This window comes from Monodon monoceros, unplaced genomic scaffold, assembly GCF_005190385.1.
Source record: "Monodon monoceros isolate NGI ecotype Baffin Bay Population unplaced genomic scaffold, NGI_Narwhal_1 Super_Scaffold_6, whole genome shotgun sequence".
Taxonomy (NCBI): Eukaryota; Metazoa; Chordata; class Mammalia; order Artiodactyla; family Monodontidae; genus Monodon; species Monodon monoceros.
The window spans coordinates 51675245-51694844 of NW_021703783.1; the positions used below are offsets into that span (position 1 = coordinate 51675245).

The window sequence follows — 19600 nt, forward strand, 5'->3', positions numbered from 1 at the left end:
GGGGGGGGGGGGGGGGGCACAGAGTGCGGGGCGAGCCTGCGGCAGCAGAGGCCAGCCTGACGTTGCACCAGCCTGAGGCGCGCCGTGCGTTCTCCCGGGGGAGTTGTCCCTGGATCCCGGGACCCTGGCAGTGGCGGGCTGCACAGGCTCCCCGGAAGTGGGTGTGGATAGTGACCTGTGCACGCACACAGGCTTCTTGGTGGCAGCAGCAGCAGCCTTAGCATCTCATGCCCGTCTCTGGGGTCCATGCTTTTAGCCGCCGCTCGTGCTGTCTCTGGAGCTCCTTTAAGCAGCGCTCTTAATCCCCTCTCCTCGCGCACCAGGAAACAAAGAGGTAAGGAAAAGTCTCTTGCCTCTTCGGCAGGTACGGACTTTTCCCCGGACTCCCTCCCGACTAGCCGTGGCGCACTAACCCCCTGCATGCTGTGTTCAAGCCGCCAACCCCAGTCCTCTCCTTGCGCTCTGACCGAAGCCCGAGCCTCAGCTCCCAGCCCCGCCCGCCCCGGCGGGGGAGCAGACAAGCCTCTCGGGCTGGTGAGTGCCGGTCGGCACCGATCCTCTGTGTGGGAATCTTGCCGCTTTGCCCACCACACCCCTGTTGCTGTGATCTCCTCTGCGGCTGCGAAGCTTTCCCCTCCGCCTCCCACAGTCTCCACCCGCGAAGGGACTTCCTAGTGTGTGGAAAGCTTTCCTCCTTCACAGCTCCCTCCCACTGGTGCCGGTCCCGTCCCTATCCTTTTGTCTCTGTTTATTCTTTTTTCTTTTGCCCTACCCAGGTACGTGGGGGGGTTTCTTGCCTTTTGGGAGGTCTGAGGTCTTCTGCCAGCGTTCAGTAGGTGTTCTGTAGGAGTTGTTCCATGTGTAGATGTATTTCTGGTGTATCTGTGGGGAGGAAGGTGATCTCCGCGACTTACTCTTCCGCCATCTTTGCTCATTTTACCATTATTTTTGCTTCTGTAATTGGATTTACTAAAGATGAATAAGTTATGTCCTCAGTGAACTTTCAGTCGCCAAGTGTGTGTGTTGCAGTCTGACTGTCTTGCTCATAAGTTTTTGCAGAGCCTGGCACAGTTTCTAATAATGGTACCTCCAAAATACTTGAATAAATCAATGAGATGGCACTGCCTGTAGGTTAATCCACCTGGGACTCCCATAAAAGTCTGAAAGTTAACAGCATAACTTCCTCCTCTCCCACCTTAAACCTTTTTTATTCTTATTTTGTTGTGTTATATTACCATCCACCAGATGTCCGAGTTGGAAAGCTTGATGTCACCCTTTCCTCTTTACCTTAGTTCCCTGATGAGTATTTCTCAAATTAGTCTCTCTCAGGCCTCTTTTTAATCCAGTCTTTTGGTAATTTTTCCATTAGAATTTTCTTTCTAAATATCACAGCTGATCGTTGCCTTCTGCACTAATTCCCATAGACTACGAGATAAACTCTAAACTTAGAGATTGCCCTCCTAGGCTTATTGAAATTACTCTCCCTCAAATCCCTCACAATCTCCAGGTAACTAATTTAGTGGGTGTTTTCTTTGCTCTTTTATTTGATATGTAATGTAAGCACTGTTTACCACTTTTTTCTTCTTGATATTCTCTTATATGTCTAGATGTCCCTCACAGGTTTGGTTTGTTACCATGTAGTGAGGGAGAACACATACTATGGGATATCTCAGTAAGAGGGTGTTAGGATCTATTTGGGTAATTTTGGGAAGGAAGCAGAGGTTTGCTTTAGATTGGATGTTGTCAGAAAGGGGTAATTTTTATTTTTTATTTTATTATTACTTTTTATACAGCAGATTCTTTTTAGTCATCAGCCTTATACACATCAGTGTATACATGTCAATCCCAATCGCCCAATTCAGTACACCACCATCCCCACCCCGCCGGGGTTTTCCCGCCTTGGTGTCCATATGTTTGTGCTCTACATCTGTGTCTCAACTTCTGCCCTGCAAACTGGTTCATCTGTACCATTTTTCTAGGTTCCAGATACATGCTTTAATATATATTTTTTATTCTCTTTCTGACTTACTTCACTCTGTATGACAGTCTCTAGGTCCATCCACTTCACAAAAAATGACTCAATTTCGTTCCTTTTTATGGCTGGGTAATATTCCATTGTATATATGTACCACATCTTTTTTATCCATTCATCTGTTGATGGGCATTTAGGTTGCTTCCATGACCTGGCTATTGTAAATAGCGCTGCAGTGAACATTGGGGTGCGTGTGTCTTTTTGAATTATGGTTTTCTCTGGGTATATGCCCAGTAGTGGGATTGCTGGATCATATGGTAATTCTATTTTTAGTTTCTTAAGGAACCTCCATACTGTTCTCCATAGTGGCTGTATCAATTTACATTCCCACCAACAGTGCAAGAGGGTTCCCTTTCCTCCACACCCTCTCCAGCATTTGTTGTTTGTAGGTTTTCTGATGATGCCCATTCTAACTGGTGTGAGGTGATACCTCATTGTAGTTTTGATTTGCATTTCTCTAATAATTAGTGATGTTGAGCAGCTAGCTTTTCATGTGCTTCTTGGCCATCTGTATGTCTTCTTTGGAGAAATGTCTATTTAGGTCTTCTGCCCATTTTTGGATTGGGTTGTTTGTTTCTTTAATATTGAGCTGCATGAGCTGTTTATATATTTTGGAGATTAATCCTTTCTCCCTTGATTGGTTTGCAAATATTTTCTCCCATTCTGAGGGTTGTCTTTTCGTCTTGTTTATGGTTTCCTTTGCTGTGCAAAAGCTTTGAAGTTTCATTAGGTCCCATTTGTTTATTTTTGTTTTCATTTCCATTACTCTAGGAGGTGGATCAAAAAAGATCTTGCTGTGATTTATGTCAGAGTGTTCTTCCTATGTTTTCCTCTAAGGATTTTATAGTGTTCGGTCTTACATTGAGGTCTGGAATCCATTTTGAGTTTATTTTTGTGTATGGTGTTAGGGAGTGTTCTAATTTCATTCATTTACATGTAGCTGTCCAGTTTTCCCAGCACCACTTATTGAAGAGACTGTCTTTTCTCCATTGTATATTCTTGCCTCCTTTATCAAAGATAAGGTGACTATATGTGTATGGGTTTATCTCTGGGCTTTCTATCTTGTTCCACTGATCTATGTTTCTCTTTTTGTGCCAGTATCATATTGTCTTGATTACTGTAGCTTGGTAATATAGTCTGAAGTCAGGGAGTCTGATTCCTCCAGGTCCGTTTTATTCCCTCAAGACTGCTTTGGCTATTTGGGGTCTTTTGTGTTTCCATACAAATTGTGAAATTTTTTGTTCTAGTTCTGTGAAAAATGCCAGTGGTAGTTTGATAGGGATTGCATTCAATCTGTAGATTGCTTTGGGTAGTTGAGTCATTTTCACAATGTTGATTCTTCCAATCCAAGAACATGGTATATCTCTCCATCTATTTGTATCATCTTTAATTTCTTTCATCACTGTCTTATAATTTTCTGCATACAGGTCTTTTGTCTCCTAGGTACGTTTATTCCTAGGTATTTTATTCTTTTTGTTGCAATGGTAAATGGGAGTGTTTGCTTAATTTCTCTTTCAGATTTTTCATCATTAGTGTATAGGAATGCAAGAGATTTCTGTGCATTAATTTTGTATCCTGCAACTTTACCAAATTCATTGATTAGCTCTAGTAGTTTTCTGGTGGCATTTTTAGGATTCTCTATTTATAGTATCATGTCATCTGCAAACAGTGACAGTTTTACTTCTTCTTTTCCAATTTGTATTCCTTTTATTTCTTTTTCTTCTTTGATTGCCGTGGCTAGGATTTCCAAGACTATGTTGAATAATAGTGGTGAGAGTGGACATCCTTGTCTTGTTCCTGATCTTAGAGGAAATGCTTTCTGTTTTTCTCCATTGAGAATGTTTGCTGTGGGTTTGTCGTATATGGCTTTTGCTATGTTGAGGTAGGTTCCCTCTATGCCCACTTTCTGGAGAGTTTTTATCATAAATGGGTGTTGAATTTTGTTAAAAGCTTTTTCTGCATCTTTTGAGATGATCATATGGTTTTTATTCTTCAAAATGTTAATATGGTGTATCACATTGATTGATTTGTGTATATTGAAGAATCCTTGCATCCCTGGTATAAATCCCACTTGATCATGGTGTATGATGCTTCTAATGTGTTGTTGGATTCTGTTTGCTAGTATTTTGTTGAGGATTTTTGTTTTTTTGTTTTTTTTGTGATGCGTGGGCCTCTCACTGTTGTGGCCTCTCCCGTTGCGGAGCACAGGCTCTGGATGCGCAGGCTCAGTGGCCATGGCTCACGGGCTCAGCCACTCTGTGGCATGTGGGATCTTCCCAGACCGGGGCATGAACCCGTGTCCCTTGTATCGGCAAGCGGACTTTCAACCACTGCACCACCAGAGAAGCCCTAGTTGAGGATTTTTTCATCTATATTCATCAGTGATATTGGTCTGTAATTTTCTTTTTTTGTAGTATCTTTGTCTGGTTTTGGTGTTAGGGTGATGGTGGCCTCATAGAATGAGTTTGGGAGTATTCCTTCCTCTGCAATTTTTTGGAAGAGTTTGAGAAGGATAGGTGTTAGCTCTTCTCTAAATGTTTGATAGAATTCACCTGTGAAGCCATGTGGTCCTGGACTTTTCTTTGTTGGAAGACTTTTAATCACAGTTTCAATTTCATTACCTGTGATTGGTCTGTTCATATTCTCTGTTTCTTCCTGGTTCAGTCTTGGCAGGTTTTGCATTTCTAAGAATTTGTCCATTTCTTCCAGGTTGTCCATTTTATTAGCATAGAGTTGCTTGTGGTAATCTCTCATGATCTTTTGTATTTCTGCAGTGTCAGTTGTTACTTCTCCTTTTTCATTTCTAATTCTGTTGATTTGAGTCTTCTCCTTTATTTTCTTGATGAGTCTGGCTAATGGTTTATCAATTTTGTTTATCTTCTCAAAGAACCAGCTTTTAGTTTTTTTGATCTTTGCTATTGTTTTCTTTGTTTGTATTTCATTTATTTCTGCTCTGATCTTTATGATTTCTTTCCTTCTGCTAACTTTTGGTTTTGTTTGTTCTTCTTTCTCTAGTTCCTTTAGGTGTAAGGTTAGATTTTTTATTTGAGATATTTTTTGTTTCTTGAGGTAGGCTTGTATTGCTATAAACTTCCCTCTTAGAACTCCTTTTGCTGCATCCCAATTGGATCGTCGTGTTTTCATTGTCATTTGTCTCTAGGTATTTTTTGACTTCCTCTTTGATTTCTTCAGTGATCTCTTGGTTATTTAGTAATGTATTGTTTAGCCTCCATGTGTTCTTATTTTTAATGTTTTTTTCCCTGTAGTTCATTTCTAATCTCATAGTGTTGTGGTCAGAAAAGATGCTTGATATGATTTCAATATTCTTAAATTTACTGAGGCTTGTTTTGTGACCCAAGATGTGATGTATCCTGGAGAATGTTCCGTGTGCACTTGAGAAGAAAGTGTAATCTGCTGTTTTTGGATGGAATGTCCTATAAATATCAATTAAATCCATCTTGTTCAATGTGTCATTTAAACCTTGTATTTCCTTATTTATTTTCATTTTGGATGATCTGTCCATTGGTGTAAGTGAGGTGTTAAAGTCCCCTACTATTACTGTGTTACTGTCAATTTCCTCTTTTATAGCTGTTAGCAGTTGCCTTATGTATTGAGGTGCTCCTATGTTGGCTGCATATATATTTATAATTGTTATGTCTTCTTCTTGGATTGATCCCTTGATCGTTATGTAGTGTCCTTCTTTGTCTCTTGTAACATTCTTTATTTTAAAGTCTATTTTATCTGATATGAGTATAGCTACTCCAGCTTTCTTTTGATTTCCATTTGCATGGAATATCTTTTTCCATCCCCTCACTTTCAGTCTGTGTGTATCCCTAGGTCTGAAGTGGGTCTCCTTTAGACAGCATATATATGGGTTTTGTTTTTGTATCCATTCAGCAAGCCTGTGTATTTTGGTTGGAGCATTTAATCCATTCACGTTTAAGGTAATTATCAATATGTATGTTCCTATGACCATTTTCCTAATTGTTTTGGGTTTGTTTTTGTAGGTCCTTTTCTTCTCCTGTGTTTCCCACTTAGAGAAGTTCCTTTAGCATTTGCTGTAGAGCTGGTTTGGTGGTGCTGAATTCTCTTAGCTTTTGCTTGTCTGTAAAGCTTTTGATTTCTCCATCAAATCTGAATGAAATCCTTGCTGGGTAGAGTAATCTTGGTTGTAGGTTCTTCCCTTTCATCACTTTAAGTCTATCATGCCACTCCCTCTGGCTTGTAGAGTTTCTGCTGAGAAATCAGCTGTTAACCTTATGGGAGTTCCCTTGTATGTTGTTTGTCATTTTCCCCTTGCTGCTTTAAGTAATTTTTCTTTGTCTTTAATTTTTGCCAATTTGATTACTATGTGTCTCTGCGTGTTTCTCCTTGGGTTTATCCTGTATGGGACTCACTGTGCTTCCTGGAGTTGGGTGGCTATTTCCTTTCCCATGTTAGGGAAGTCTTCGACTGTAATCTCTTTAAATATTTTCTCAGGTCCTTTCTCTCTCTCTCATCCTTCTGGGACCCCTGTAACGCGAACGTTGTTGCATTTAATGTTGTCCCAGAGGCCTCTTAGGTTGTCTTCATTTCTTTTCATTCTTTTTTCTTTATTCTGTTATGCAGCAGTGAATTCCACCATTCTGTCTTCCAGGTCACTTATCCGTTCTTCTGCCTCAGTTATTCTGCTATTGATTCCTTCTCGTGTAGTTTTCACTTCAGTTATTGTGTTGTTCATCTCTGTTTGTTCGTTCTTTAATTCTTCTAGGTCTTTGTTAAATATTTCTTGCATCTTCTCGATCTTTGCCTCCATTGTTTTTCTGAGGTCCTGGATCATCTTCACTATCATTCTGAATTCTTTTTCTGGAAGGTTGCCTATCTCCACTTCATTTAGTTGTTTTTCTGGGGTTTTTATCTTGTTCCTTCATCTGGTGCATAGCCCTCTGCCTTTTCATCTTGTCTATCTTTCTGTGAATGTCAGAAAGGGGTAATTCTGTCATTTGACGTCTTAATAAATGTTATAAGGAGGGCATAGTAAAGCAGAGGGAAAGCTATAGTTGGTAAAGAAGTAGCAGTCACTCATTTAGTTAGGAGGATGTTTGGTATTTTATGTTGCTAAGTGAACTTACCTGAAATGGATGTTCTGTGTGTTTATGCCCAGGAAAAAAATATGCTTTCCCTGAAAGCATCAGATCTGTTTGGGTTATTCATTTGGATGTTATCATTGAAGTTTAGGTATGAGCCTTAGAACAGTTCCTGGACTGTAGGGGCTGCTGGCTCCCCCCCCCCCCCCACAGTCCTTACTTTTGGCCAAGGGCAGACAAAGTTGGTCTGCAGGGCAGCAAGTCACGTTGTTGATGTCTTCAATTTGGTTGGGATTTTGCTGATTAGGATCAGAGGAGTGGCCATTCAGTATAGTCTGTAGTTGAACCAGACTTGTTAAATTCTCTTCCTGTGTTGTAAGATGAGTGGTTGAACCCTCTAATGTGTGACAGTGGTTATTCAATAACACTAAGACTGGACAGAACGTATACTGACTATAACACCCAAGTCCTGTGGTTTCCCTTCTACTTCTTTGTCCTTTTCCTAACTCATCCTTTACCATCCCCATATCTAATCCATTTCAAAGACCTATAAACTTTAACCTTGTAAATCTCAAATAGGGTTTGTTCTCATTATATTATTCGCAGTAGTTACTTATCTAACATGTACTTTTTCTGGAAGACACATCACGGCCTTCTTGTATTTAGGAACACTAGATAGCACTTCAACACCATGCTTGTGGGTCATTTTAAACAGCAAAATTACCAACAGAAAGCACAAACATGCAAAAAAAACGAAAAAAAAACACATGGCTCCAGATAGACTGAGAAGAGGATGCTTGTTTACAGTATGAGAGCTGAAATAGGCAGAGTGTCACCTGGTGCAGTGTCAGCTGGGGGTGTGTACAGAATGTGTGCTTTGGGTGATTCAAATATTTCCTGGTTCTTCGCATGTCTGCACATGTCATGAAAGCGCTGGAGAATTGATTTGGGGGTTACAACAAATTTTACTCTGCTAATAATGAGAACTGACTGTGTGTACATTTTTTCCATCTCCATTTATTGTCATAACCCTAATTCTGGCTACCATCATTTCTCACTTAGACTGCTGCATAGCTCTCCTGACTGTTCTCTATCCAGTCTGCTAAATGAAGTTTGGTTCTCTCAAACTGTTTTCCACAGTGTAGATGGAGTAATACTTCTGAAATGTAAATCTGATCATTCCATTTACTCCCCATCTCTACCTCAGATGAGTAGCTTTCCATCACTTTTATTTTATCATTATTATTATTTTTTAATTTTAAAAAATTGTCTGGCCACTCTGTGCAGCGTGTGGGATCTTAGATCCCAGACCAGGGATCGAACCTGCTCCGTCTGCATTGGAAGCGTGGAGTGTTAACCACTGGACTGCCAGGGAAGTTCCTCCCATCACTTTTATTTATTTATTTATTTTAAAACATCTTTATTGGAGTATAATTGCTTTACAGTGATGTGTTAGTTTCTGCTTTATAACAAAGTGAATCAGCTATACATATACATATATCCCCATATCCCCTCCCTCTTGCGTCTCCCTCCTGCCCTTCCTATCCCACCCCTCTAGGTGGTCACAAAGCACCAAGCTGATCTCCCTGTGCTATGTGGCTGCTTCCCACTAGCTATCTGTTTTACATTTGGTAGTGTATATATGTCAATGCTACTCTCTCACTTCGTCCCAGCTTACCCTTCCCCCTCCCTGTGTCCTCAAGTCCATTCTCTGCGGCTGCGTCTTTATTCTTGTCCTGCCCCTAGGTTCTTCAGAACCATCCTCCCATCACTTTTAGAATAAAGACTAGAATCCTAGTAAGATCTTCAAATCTCTTTAATCTTTTGGCCCCTGCCTACTTGGCCATAACCTCCTCACCCCCCACACGCAGTTTCCTTTTCATGCTTAGGATCTCAGTCTTCCCTGATACACAACTTTCACTCCAGTCTAGGTCATGTTACTTTGTTATCCCATTATCTTTTCTTTATGCCATATTCCTTTCCTTCATAGCATTTATCTCAGGTCATAACTACATATGTAAGTACTCATGTATGTAGTTTTAAAAAATCAGTATGCCTCTATTCAGCTGTTATGTAAGTTCCAAGATAGCAGGAAACAACTGTGTTTGCTTTTGCCAGCCCTTGTATCCATAGTACCTAGCACAGTAACTGACAAATAAAAGGTTCTCAGAACATAGTGAATGAGTATATACAACCTTTCCCATCTTGACCTCAGCCTACATTTCCATCTTCTTGTTAAGTTTCTATTTCCCTGTGCCTCAGACACACTGAATTGCTTCACTCTGAGGTATTATGCCCCTTACCACCACCATGCACACAAATACATTTAAAATCCCGAACCAGCTTTCCCCATGCAAGCCCTGGTAATCCTTTGAGATCCAAACTAACTATTGGTTCTTTGGTGTGATCCTTGCAAAACACCCTTGAGTGTTTTAGAAAATTTGTGTGAGATTCTTCCATTTACCTGTCTGCTGTGTTAGATGAATAAGTTAAGAGGGGACTGAGTATAAATTTATCATCTCAGCCCTCAGCCCCATACCTAAAGCAGTAAATGCCTAAGAGACGTTTTACAAATTGACTTTTGAATCTTCCATAGACAGCTTTCAAACTGGTCAAACAATTTCCTTATAAAATTTATAGTGCAAACCTTTTAACACATGAACAGAAGGAACTTTCTGGTTTCACGGTCACAATTAAAAAGTAGTTCTTCTTATAACCTCATACTATCTCAATCCAGGTTTTCTGAGTTTAAAAAATATTATCTGTTGCTAATTTTGCCGGTGCTCGTTTCAACTTTTAAAAAATGTTTAACCATTAATTATTGATTTTTGAAAATCAGTAGACTTGTTTATTAGAGTATAAGCTCTCTGAGGCTAGGAGTCAAGACTTATGTCTTACCTGTTCTTTGCTCATAGTCCAGCCTTTGTAGCATCATAACAGGCAGTGAATAAATAATGGTAAATAAAGGAAGGAATCTGTGTACCAGTATAGTTTCTTCAGAACTATAAAGTAACTTTTTTTTTTTTATTGGGATTACATGCTTTTTTACTTAAATTGATGATCACTATGTTTTCTCTTCAACCAGATGATTAACATTTCAGGGGTTCTTAGAGGTCCTAACTGGTATGGTTGTTTAATGGATTTTATCTAAGTAAAATAGTTAAGGTGCTTTTCATGCTTTGTGTGTAGAAGTGCCTGCATTAGTGTTCTATTCAGTTGTTCTTTTAACTTTCTGGAATATTGTGTGGTTTTAATTTCATTTTGTCATCATATAAAATGGGGAGGGGCTTCCAATTAGGAGAACGATGTTAATTTTTAAAAGGCCCATGCTTAATTTACCCTGTATTATCCCAATTTGAACATATGCTTTTCTTTATAAGCAGTTTAATAAGACTTGATAAGAATTGTGCTTGCGCATAGTTTAAAACTTTGTTCTTTGGTAGTGGTTCTTAAGGAAAGGGGGCTGGATGTCAGTTGGAATAACTTTTGGAATCACCTCTTCATCGTTTTGAAAATACATTTGATCCTGGTTGTGGGAGTTGGGGTGGAGGTGAGAATTTGCATTTTGGAATTTTCCCAGTGATTTGTAATATGTAACTCCCAATCCAACACAACAGTATTACACAGGAAGGTATTCTTAATGTTAGTTAAAGACTTCCTAGATAAAATTCAAATCACATGCAACGAAAAAGTAAAGAGGAGCTTTTCTTCCCCTAAAAGCAGTGATGCAATTACAGCTGACCCCTGAACAATGGGTTTGATCTGCATGGGTTCACTTATATGGGAAATTTTTTCAATAAATATGTACTACATGTACTACACGATCTGTGGTCAGTTGAATCTGCAGATGCGGAAGTGCAGATGTGGACGGTGACTGTAAAGTTATACATGGATTTTTAGCGAGGTGGGGGGAGGGTGACCCCCTTGACCGCCACGTTGTTCCGTGGTCAACTTTATTAGAATGAAAGAGCATTCATTGAAGGTCCGGTCAGTAAATTTGAAATCAACACTAACCCGGGGAAGATAATTTTAGCCAATGATACCTTGTTTAGAAGACTAGATCAGGACTTAGATATGAATGATAGCATTGGATTTGAAAACTGTGATTTATTTTTATTAGTGCTTAAAAAATTTTAATTACCAACAAATTTTAATTTTTTGACAGGTTTATGGCTACAAATGATTTGATGACAGAACTGCAGAAAGATTCCATCAAGTTGGATGATGATAGTGAAAGGAAGGTAGTGAAAATGATTTTGAAGTTACTGGAAGATAAAAATGGAGAGGTACAGAATTTAGCTGTCAAATGGTAAGTTGTTTTTTACTTGCTTCCTACCGCCTTCACTTTCCTTTAAAAAATTCAGTGTAATAACTGGTAAATTATCTTAGTCTTGTACTATGTCTTTCTGGAGTTTTTCTTTAGAATTTGTAGGTGATTTGGTTTAGTATTTGTACTTGGTACATGAGACACATTTCCTTATATGTAGTTTCTGTATTGGCTGGACATGTTATTTTGATTTTTATGAAATACATGTAGGAAGCTCCAGAAAGAGTAATTCTCTTACTTGTTTGGCCAGGTTTTTTAGCTAGGTTAAAAGGCCTATCCATCTCTGTATTCCGGGGAGGAGGGGTGGTTTTAAGAACCAATGACAAGGAAGTAAAAAATAAGACTTGATAAAGGATAGCAACAGTTAAAACCATAGTTTAATTGACACTGATGATACAGTAGTTACAAAGAATCTCCTAAAAATTGAGAATTCCAGTTACCTTTGTGTGTATGGTGCATTGACAGCATCTTGTTAGGTGTGATATTGACCACTGGACTCTTATTCTTAGTTAAAGGTACAGAATTTGAGTTCTTGGTAAATTGTATTAGTGCATCTATTTAATTTATGCATACCAAATATTAGAAACCCTTAAAAATTTACAAGTAAGTTATTAGTAAGTATAACTTCTGGTTTCATATAAAAATTAAATTATAGAATTTTATGTCATTTTGTATGGCATATAATATCTGGTATCAATTTAAATAAAGTATTGTCTCATTACCTTTGTTGGATTTTCTTATAAAGGTTTTACATTTATTTTAGGCTAAGGTTTTACATATCCTCTGTAAAAAGAGGCAAAAGTATGAGAAATCATTGGTCAGCATAGAATTTCTAGACATGTAGTACAACTTTCTTTAACTTGGGACATTAGCAAGTTTAAAATCAAATGGGTCTTCAAAAAATGGTAAGTTGCAGAATAATGCGAACGAGTCTAGTTTTACTTAATAATTATTTTTCATCTTTTGTTTCTTTTGCCATGTGCTTATTAATAAACAAAATTGTTTGGTTCAAATTATGTGCTGAGCAATAAGCAGCCTTTAAAAATGATAATAAAATGTAGGCTTTGTCCCAGATTGAGAGGTGAGAGGTACACAGGTCTTTATTCACTTGAGTATGAATCTTGTTAGAAACCTGATCGTTTGAGCTTTTGATGATCTTTTATACTTAAAATTTAACAGGTTGGGGGGAAAATGACGTATATTCAGGAAAATAAGAAAGGAATTAAGATATTAACAAAAGTAATATATTAGGTGATAAAACCCAGGAACTGATTCTTGGAGGAGGGAAAATCCTAATAGATAGAAATTGGAAAATTTATCAAAGAACTCATCACCCAAAAGAAACTCATGCCCAGAAATCTTTCACACAACTCTGAAACCTCGAAGAGCAGGTAATTCCAGTATAGATAGTTTTTGAACTATTTCAGAACATAAAGTATGAAAACCTTCCAGTCTTATTTTTAAACCAAATACTGATGATAAATTCTGACTAAATACAACACTAAAAAAGAAAACTACACACCAGTTTCATTTAAATGTTCAAAATAAAATCCAACAATACATTAAGTATAATATACTCTGACCAAGTGAGGTTCATTCATCCCAAGAGTATAAGGACCGTTTAATATTATGTGCTTTATTAATATTTTTATTCCATCATGTTAATAGATCAGAGGAAGAAAAGAATAATGTAAACAGTAAGAATTCAGTGAAGGAACTGGATGTAAAATTAATGAACAAAAATAAGTAGCCTTCACATAAGCAAATAAGCAGTTAGAAGATATGGAAGCAAATGTCCATTTATTATAGTAACAGAAAGACAAAATGCCTAGCAATAAATGTGACAAGAAATGTTACAGTGGTGACTTTGGGTGAGGGTGTTGCATGGTTTAAGGTAAGTTTACAATTTTCTTTTTAAAAACTTTCTTTTATAGAAGAAAAACTTTACTCTTGACCAATAACAAAAACATACTCGCAGAAAAGTGTACTTGGAACCAATGGAAAGACATCTCAGGTCCTTGGATAGGATAACTCAACAGGGTTGTCAGTTCTCTCTGGGTTATTTTAATGCTAACTTAATTCTAAAAATCAGTAAGTTTTTTCCACAAGCTAGACAAGTTGATTCTAAAGTATATTTTCGTGGAAGGGAGAGAAGAGGGACAGGGTATTTGCTCAAGATAGACAAAAAATTCCCTGAAAATTTCTGGAGTTGGAGGTGTGTTGGCTAGCCCTACTAGATACGAAAACATACTATTACGTTTATCTAATGAAAGCAGTGAGGTAGTGAGGCATTAATAGACCAGTAGTGTAAAATAGAATGGAAAATATTCGATACATGATACAGTTGGTGGCATCATGAGAAAAGCTGGACCTTTTTTCAAAACACTGGATAACCATTTGAAAAAGATAAAATTGTGTCCTTACCTCACACCTTCCCTACTTAAGGTCAATATTGTTCACCTTAAATTGGTTTTATGTTGGATGTATTAGTGTTTTGTGACTTTTTATCACTGATTAGTAGTTCACTGATGGCACAATGACATCTTCCTAGGTTTGGCTATTGTGAATAGAGACAGTGAACATTCTTGTGTGAGTCCTTTTCAGGACATGTGTCTTTATTCCTTAGGAAGAGTGAAATTGCTTTTGTCCATTTAGATTTTTAAGAAACTGTGGAATTGTTTGCCAAAGTATTTTTACCATTTTACGTGAAAGTACCAGTTGTTCCACATTATCATCAGCAGTTGGTTGTGTCACTCTTCTTTTTTTTTTTGGGCTGCGGCATGCGGGATCTTAGTTCCCCTACCAGGCGTGGAAGCCTGTAGTCTTAACCACTGGACCACCAAGGAAATCCCGGTTGTGTCACTCCTTAATTTTAGCTATTCCAGTTGATGTATAGGTGTAGTTTTAATTTACATTACCCTGATGACTAATGATGTCTAATGTCATTTTGTCTATTGGCCATTTATTTATTTTTTTGTGGACTTTTCCCTGTTTTTAAAATTGAGGCTGTCTTTTTACTATTGAATTATAGGAGTTCATGTATTCTGGATATAGGTCCTTTGGCACATATATGTCTTATAGTATTTTCTCCCAATTTGATGATCTTAAGTTTTTAATTTATTTAAAAATTTAGTTTAGTTTGATTTAATTTATAAATTAATTTCAACTTTTATGGTTATTGCTTTCTGTGCTGAAGAAATCTTTATGTTGCAAAGATTTTTCTCTTGTGTTTTCATCTAAAAGCTTTGTAGTTTCAGCTTTTATTTTTAGTCCTGTGATCTAGAATTAATTTTTGTGAAGTAGGAATTGAGCTGTTTTTTTTTCTATATGGAAATACAGTTGTTGAAGTACCAATTTATTGAAAACATTTTCGTTTCGGTACTGAATTGCTTTGACATCTCTGTCAAAGTCAGTTGACTATAAAAGTGTAAGTCTATTTCTAGACTATTCTGTTCCGCTGATCTATTTGTCTGTTCTAATGCCAGTACCATACAGTTTTATTAGCATAGCTCAGGCTTTTTCAGGCTTGGCGCTGTTGAGTTTTGGGGCCAGATAATTCTTTGTTATGGCAAGGTATCTTGTGTATTGCGTGTGTTGTTGGATGTTTAGCAGTATCTGAGCCTTTACCCACTATTTTTGCCAGTAGCATTCCTTCATCCTCCAGTAGGAACAACCAAAAATGTCTCCAGACTTTGCCAAATGTCTGTGGAAGGGCAAAAGTCACCCCTGGTTGAGAAACGCTGGTGTAGATCTGTAGAAGTCTGAAGTAAGGTAGTGTAAGTTCTCTAGCTTCATTCTTTTCTCAAGAGTATTTTGATTTTTTAAGTTCTCTGTATTTCCATGTAAATTTTAGAATGTTAATTTCTGTTTTAAAAGTAAGCTTGCTCAAATTTTGATTGAGATTGTGTTGAAGCTATAGAAATATTAGGAGAGAATCAACAATTAACAATACTGAATCTCGTAACTGCAAACCGTACTATCTCTTAATTATTACAGTAATTTTTGTTGATTCCTGGGGATAGTCTATCTAAACAATCGTCATCAGTGAATATCCCCCTCTTTCGATCCTGATTTTGGTAATTTGTGATTTCTCTTTTTTTCCCCCCTCAATTCATTTAATCAGGGATTTACCAACTTTACTAATCTTATCAAAGAACTGACTTTAGGGTTTGTTATTTTCCCTATTGTCTGTTGCCTTATTTAACTGATTGCTTCTCTTTTATTATTCCTTTCTTTCCACTCATTTTTTTCCTTTCTAATTCTTAAACATTTAAAGGTATATATTCTCCTCTAAGTAAATTGTGGTATTTTTATTATTCAGTTTGAAATATTTTTAATCTCCATTGTGATTATTTAGAAGCAATTTTCAAATATTTGGAGACTATCTAGATCTTTATTTTTATTTTTAATGGTTTCTAATTTAATTGCATATGGTCAGAGAACCATACTCTTTAAGGTTTCAGGGAGGTTTATTTGTTTTGGTTTCTTTTGTCTACTCATTGAGATTGGTTTTATGGTTCAGCATATGATAGGTCTTGGTGGATGAGGATGTTCCCTGTCCACTTGAAAGCGTATTCTACAGTAGTTGGGTATGGTATATTATAAATGTTAGGTCAGGGTAGCTGATAGTGTTGTTCAGATTTATATCCTTTGTGATTGTTTTTTCTTTTCTTAATATTAAATACTGAGAAAGGAGTGTTAAAATTTCCAACTATAATTGTCAATTTATCTGTTTTTCTCTTTAATGCCAATTTTTGCTTCATGTATTTTAAAGTATGATTAGGGGCATACACATTTATAATTATGTCTTCCTAATGTTTGATGTTTTTATGAGTATAAAATGTTTCTTTGTAAATATATTTGGAATATATTTTTTCTTGGAATATATTTTTTCTTATGTTCATATAGCTGCTCCAGTTTTTTTTTTTAAGATTAGTGTATCTTTCTCTATTTCAGTTTTTAATCTGTTTTTATTTGTATTTGTTTATTTTTTGGCTGCATTGGGTCTTTGTTGCTGCTCGCGCGGGCTTTCTCTAGTTGAGGCGAGTGGGGGCTACTCTTCGTTGCGGTGCACCGGCTTCTTTCTCATTGCGGTGGCTTCCCTTGTTGTGGAGCACCAGCTCTAGGTGTGCGGGCTTCAGTAGTTGTGGCACGCGGGCTCAGTAGCTGTGGCTCACGGGCTGTAGAGCGCAGGCTCAGTGGTTGTGGCGCACGGGTTTAGTTGCTCCGCGGCGTGTGGGATCTTCCTGGACCAGGGATCGAACCCGTGTCCCCTGCATTGGCAGGCGGATTCTTAACCTTTGTGCCACCAGGGAAGTCCTGTGTTTTAAAATTATGCGTCTTGTAGACAGCAGATGGTTAGGTCTTGCTTTTTTTTCTTCTATTTAGTTTCATAATTTCTTCCCTTTGATATGAGTGTTTTAGTCCATTGTTGTTTATTGTAAGTATTGATGTAGTTAGATTTAGATGTGCCATTTTACTTTTTTTTTTCCATTTGTTTCTTTTGTTGTGTGTTTTTTTGGGGGGAGTTTGTTTTTAATTGTTTTTTTTCATGCCTTCTTTTGGGTTAATCAAATATTTTATAGCAGCAGTTCTCAAAGTTTGATTTGGGGGTCCCTGGGACATCTGTGACCACGAAAGTTCAAAACTTAATATGAGTAATACTAAGGTGTTATTCACCCTTTGATGCTCATTTTCCCATAAGTATACGGTATAATTTGCTCATTTTCCCATAAGTATACGGTATAATTTCCACAGGCTACATGACACATTATATCACAAAAAATTGAATGCAAAAGCAGATGTAAGAATCCAGTTATTTTAAGCCCAAACATTAATTTGCAAAAATGTGAAACAGCTATTTTTCTCATTTTTTGTTTTTTGGAAAATATAGTTATTCCTTTAAAATGTTAAATTTATGTTAACATGTGCCTTTATTATTGTTACTTTTAATTTTTAATGTGGTAAGCATTGACAGATACATACAGCCCACATAAAGAAAAATTCTTTGGTGTCTTTCATTGATTTTCAAACTGTTAAAAGGGTTCCTGAAACCAAAAGTTGGGAAGTGTCTTGTTTTATAATATTTAATTTTGATTTCGTCTGTTGACTTTTCAGATACATCATCTTTGTGTTATTTTACAAATTGTCACTCTAGGCTATGGATTATAAATTGCATCTTAAATTTACCACAGTCTTAAAAGTTAATATTGTACCACTTGATATAAATTATATAAACCTTGAAATAACATTTTTCCATTTACCTTCCTCCTGGCTATGTGCTACTATTGTTTTTTAAATTTGTGTGTGTGTGTCCATAATACAGTATTATTGATAGTTGTGAGAAAAAATATATAGTCTCTTAAATGTAGCCTTTTAGGTATACACACATTTACCATTTCTGGTGATCTTTATTCCTTTCTGTAAATCCGAGTTATCATTTGGTTTAATTTACCTTTAGCCTAAAGAACTTCCCTTGGCAATTTCTGTAGTATAGGTCTGGTTGCCATGTAGTCTCAGCTTTTATCTGAAGTTTTTAATATAAATTTTTATTATTCTACATTTTTAAAGGTGATTTCACAGAATATGGAATTCTAGGTAGACACTTTTTTCCATCTGTTTTTAGTTCCATCATTATGCATTCAAATTGTTGTTTTCTAAAATAGAGTTTTAGAGATTTTGTAATTGTTATCTGCAGGAGGTTTAGTCCAACAAAGCTATTTTGCCATTTTAGAAGCTGCAAGTCTTTAAATTCATTTTTGGAATTGCTTTTATTTTCAATCCCAATTTGTATTGTTTCACATTAGGTCTCTGCATATATGCCATGTCTCTTATTATCATTTCCATCCATTTGGATTGCGCTGTTTTTGGATTTCTCCAATATTTCTGTTTATTTTTCTTCTTTCTTTTTTTAAATTTATTTTTTATTTATTTACATCTTTATTAGAGTATAATTGCTTTACAATTGTATGTTAGTTTCTGCTTTATAACAAAGTGAATCAGTTATACATATACATATGTTCCCATATCTCTTCCCTCTTGTGTCTCCCTCCCTCCCACCCTCCCTATCCCACCCCTGTAGGCGGTCACAAAGCACCGAGCTGATCTCCCTGTGCTATGCGGCTGCTTCCCACTAGCTATCTACCTTACATTTGGTAGTGTATATATGTCCATGCCTCTCTCTCACTTTGTCACAGCTTACCCTTCCCCCTCCCCATATCCTCAAGTCCATTCTCTAGTAGGTCTGTGTCTTTATTCCTGTCTTAACCCTAGGTTCTTCATGACATTTTTTTCCCCTTAAATTCCATATATATGTGTTAGCATACGGTATTTGTCTTTCTCTTACAGACTTACTTCACTCTGTATGACAGACTCTAGGTCTATCCACCTCATTACAAATAGCTCAATTTCGTTTCTTTTTATGGCTGAGTAATAGTCCATTGTATATATGTGCCACATCTTTATCCATTCATCCGATGATGGACACTTAGGTTGTTTCCATCTCCGGGCTATTGTAAATAGAGTTGCAATGACCATTTTGGTACGTGACTCTTTTTGAATTATGGTTTTCTCAGGGTATATGCCCAGTAGTGGGATTGCTGGGTCATATGGGAGTTCTATTTGTAGTTTTTTAAGGAACCTCCATACTGTTCTCCACAGTGGCTGTACCAATTCACATTCCCACCAGCAGTGCAAGAGTGTTCCCTTTTCTCCACACCCTCTCCAGCATTTATTGTTTGTAGCTTTTTTGATGATGGCCATTCTGACTGGTGTGAGATGATATCTCATTGTAGTTTTGATTTGCATTTCTCTAATGATTAATGATGTTGAGCATTGTTTCATGTGTTTGTTGGAAATCTGTATGTCTTCTTTGGAGAAATGTCTATTTAGGTCTTCTGCCCATTTTTGGATTGGGTTGTTTGTTTTTTCGTTACTGAGCTGCATGAGCTGCTTATAAATTTTGGAAATTAATCCTTTGTCAGTTGCTTCATTTGCAAATATTTTCCCCCATTCTGAGGGTTGTCTTTTGGTCTTGTTTATGGTTTCCTTTGCTGTGCAAAAGCTTTGAAGTTTCATTAGGTCCCATTTGTTTATTTTTGTTTTTATTTCCATTTCTCTAGGAGGTGGGTCCAAAAGGGTCTTGCTGTGATTTATGTCATAGAGTGTCCTGCCTGT

The 19600-nt window shown here is 37.1% G+C and overlaps 1 protein-coding gene across 1 annotated transcript in view; it reads left to right on the forward strand.

Annotated features, from left to right (window-relative positions):
- CAND1 (cullin associated and neddylation dissociated 1) overlaps positions 1 to 19600 on the forward strand; it is a 63609-nt gene that overhangs the window by 21730 nt on the left and 22279 nt on the right. The window contains exon 2 of the mRNA XM_029206196.1: positions 11264 to 11407. Within this exon, the coding sequence (XP_029062029.1) occupies positions 11264 to 11407 (144 nt within the window). The remainder of the gene's footprint in view (positions 1 to 11263; positions 11408 to 19600) is intronic.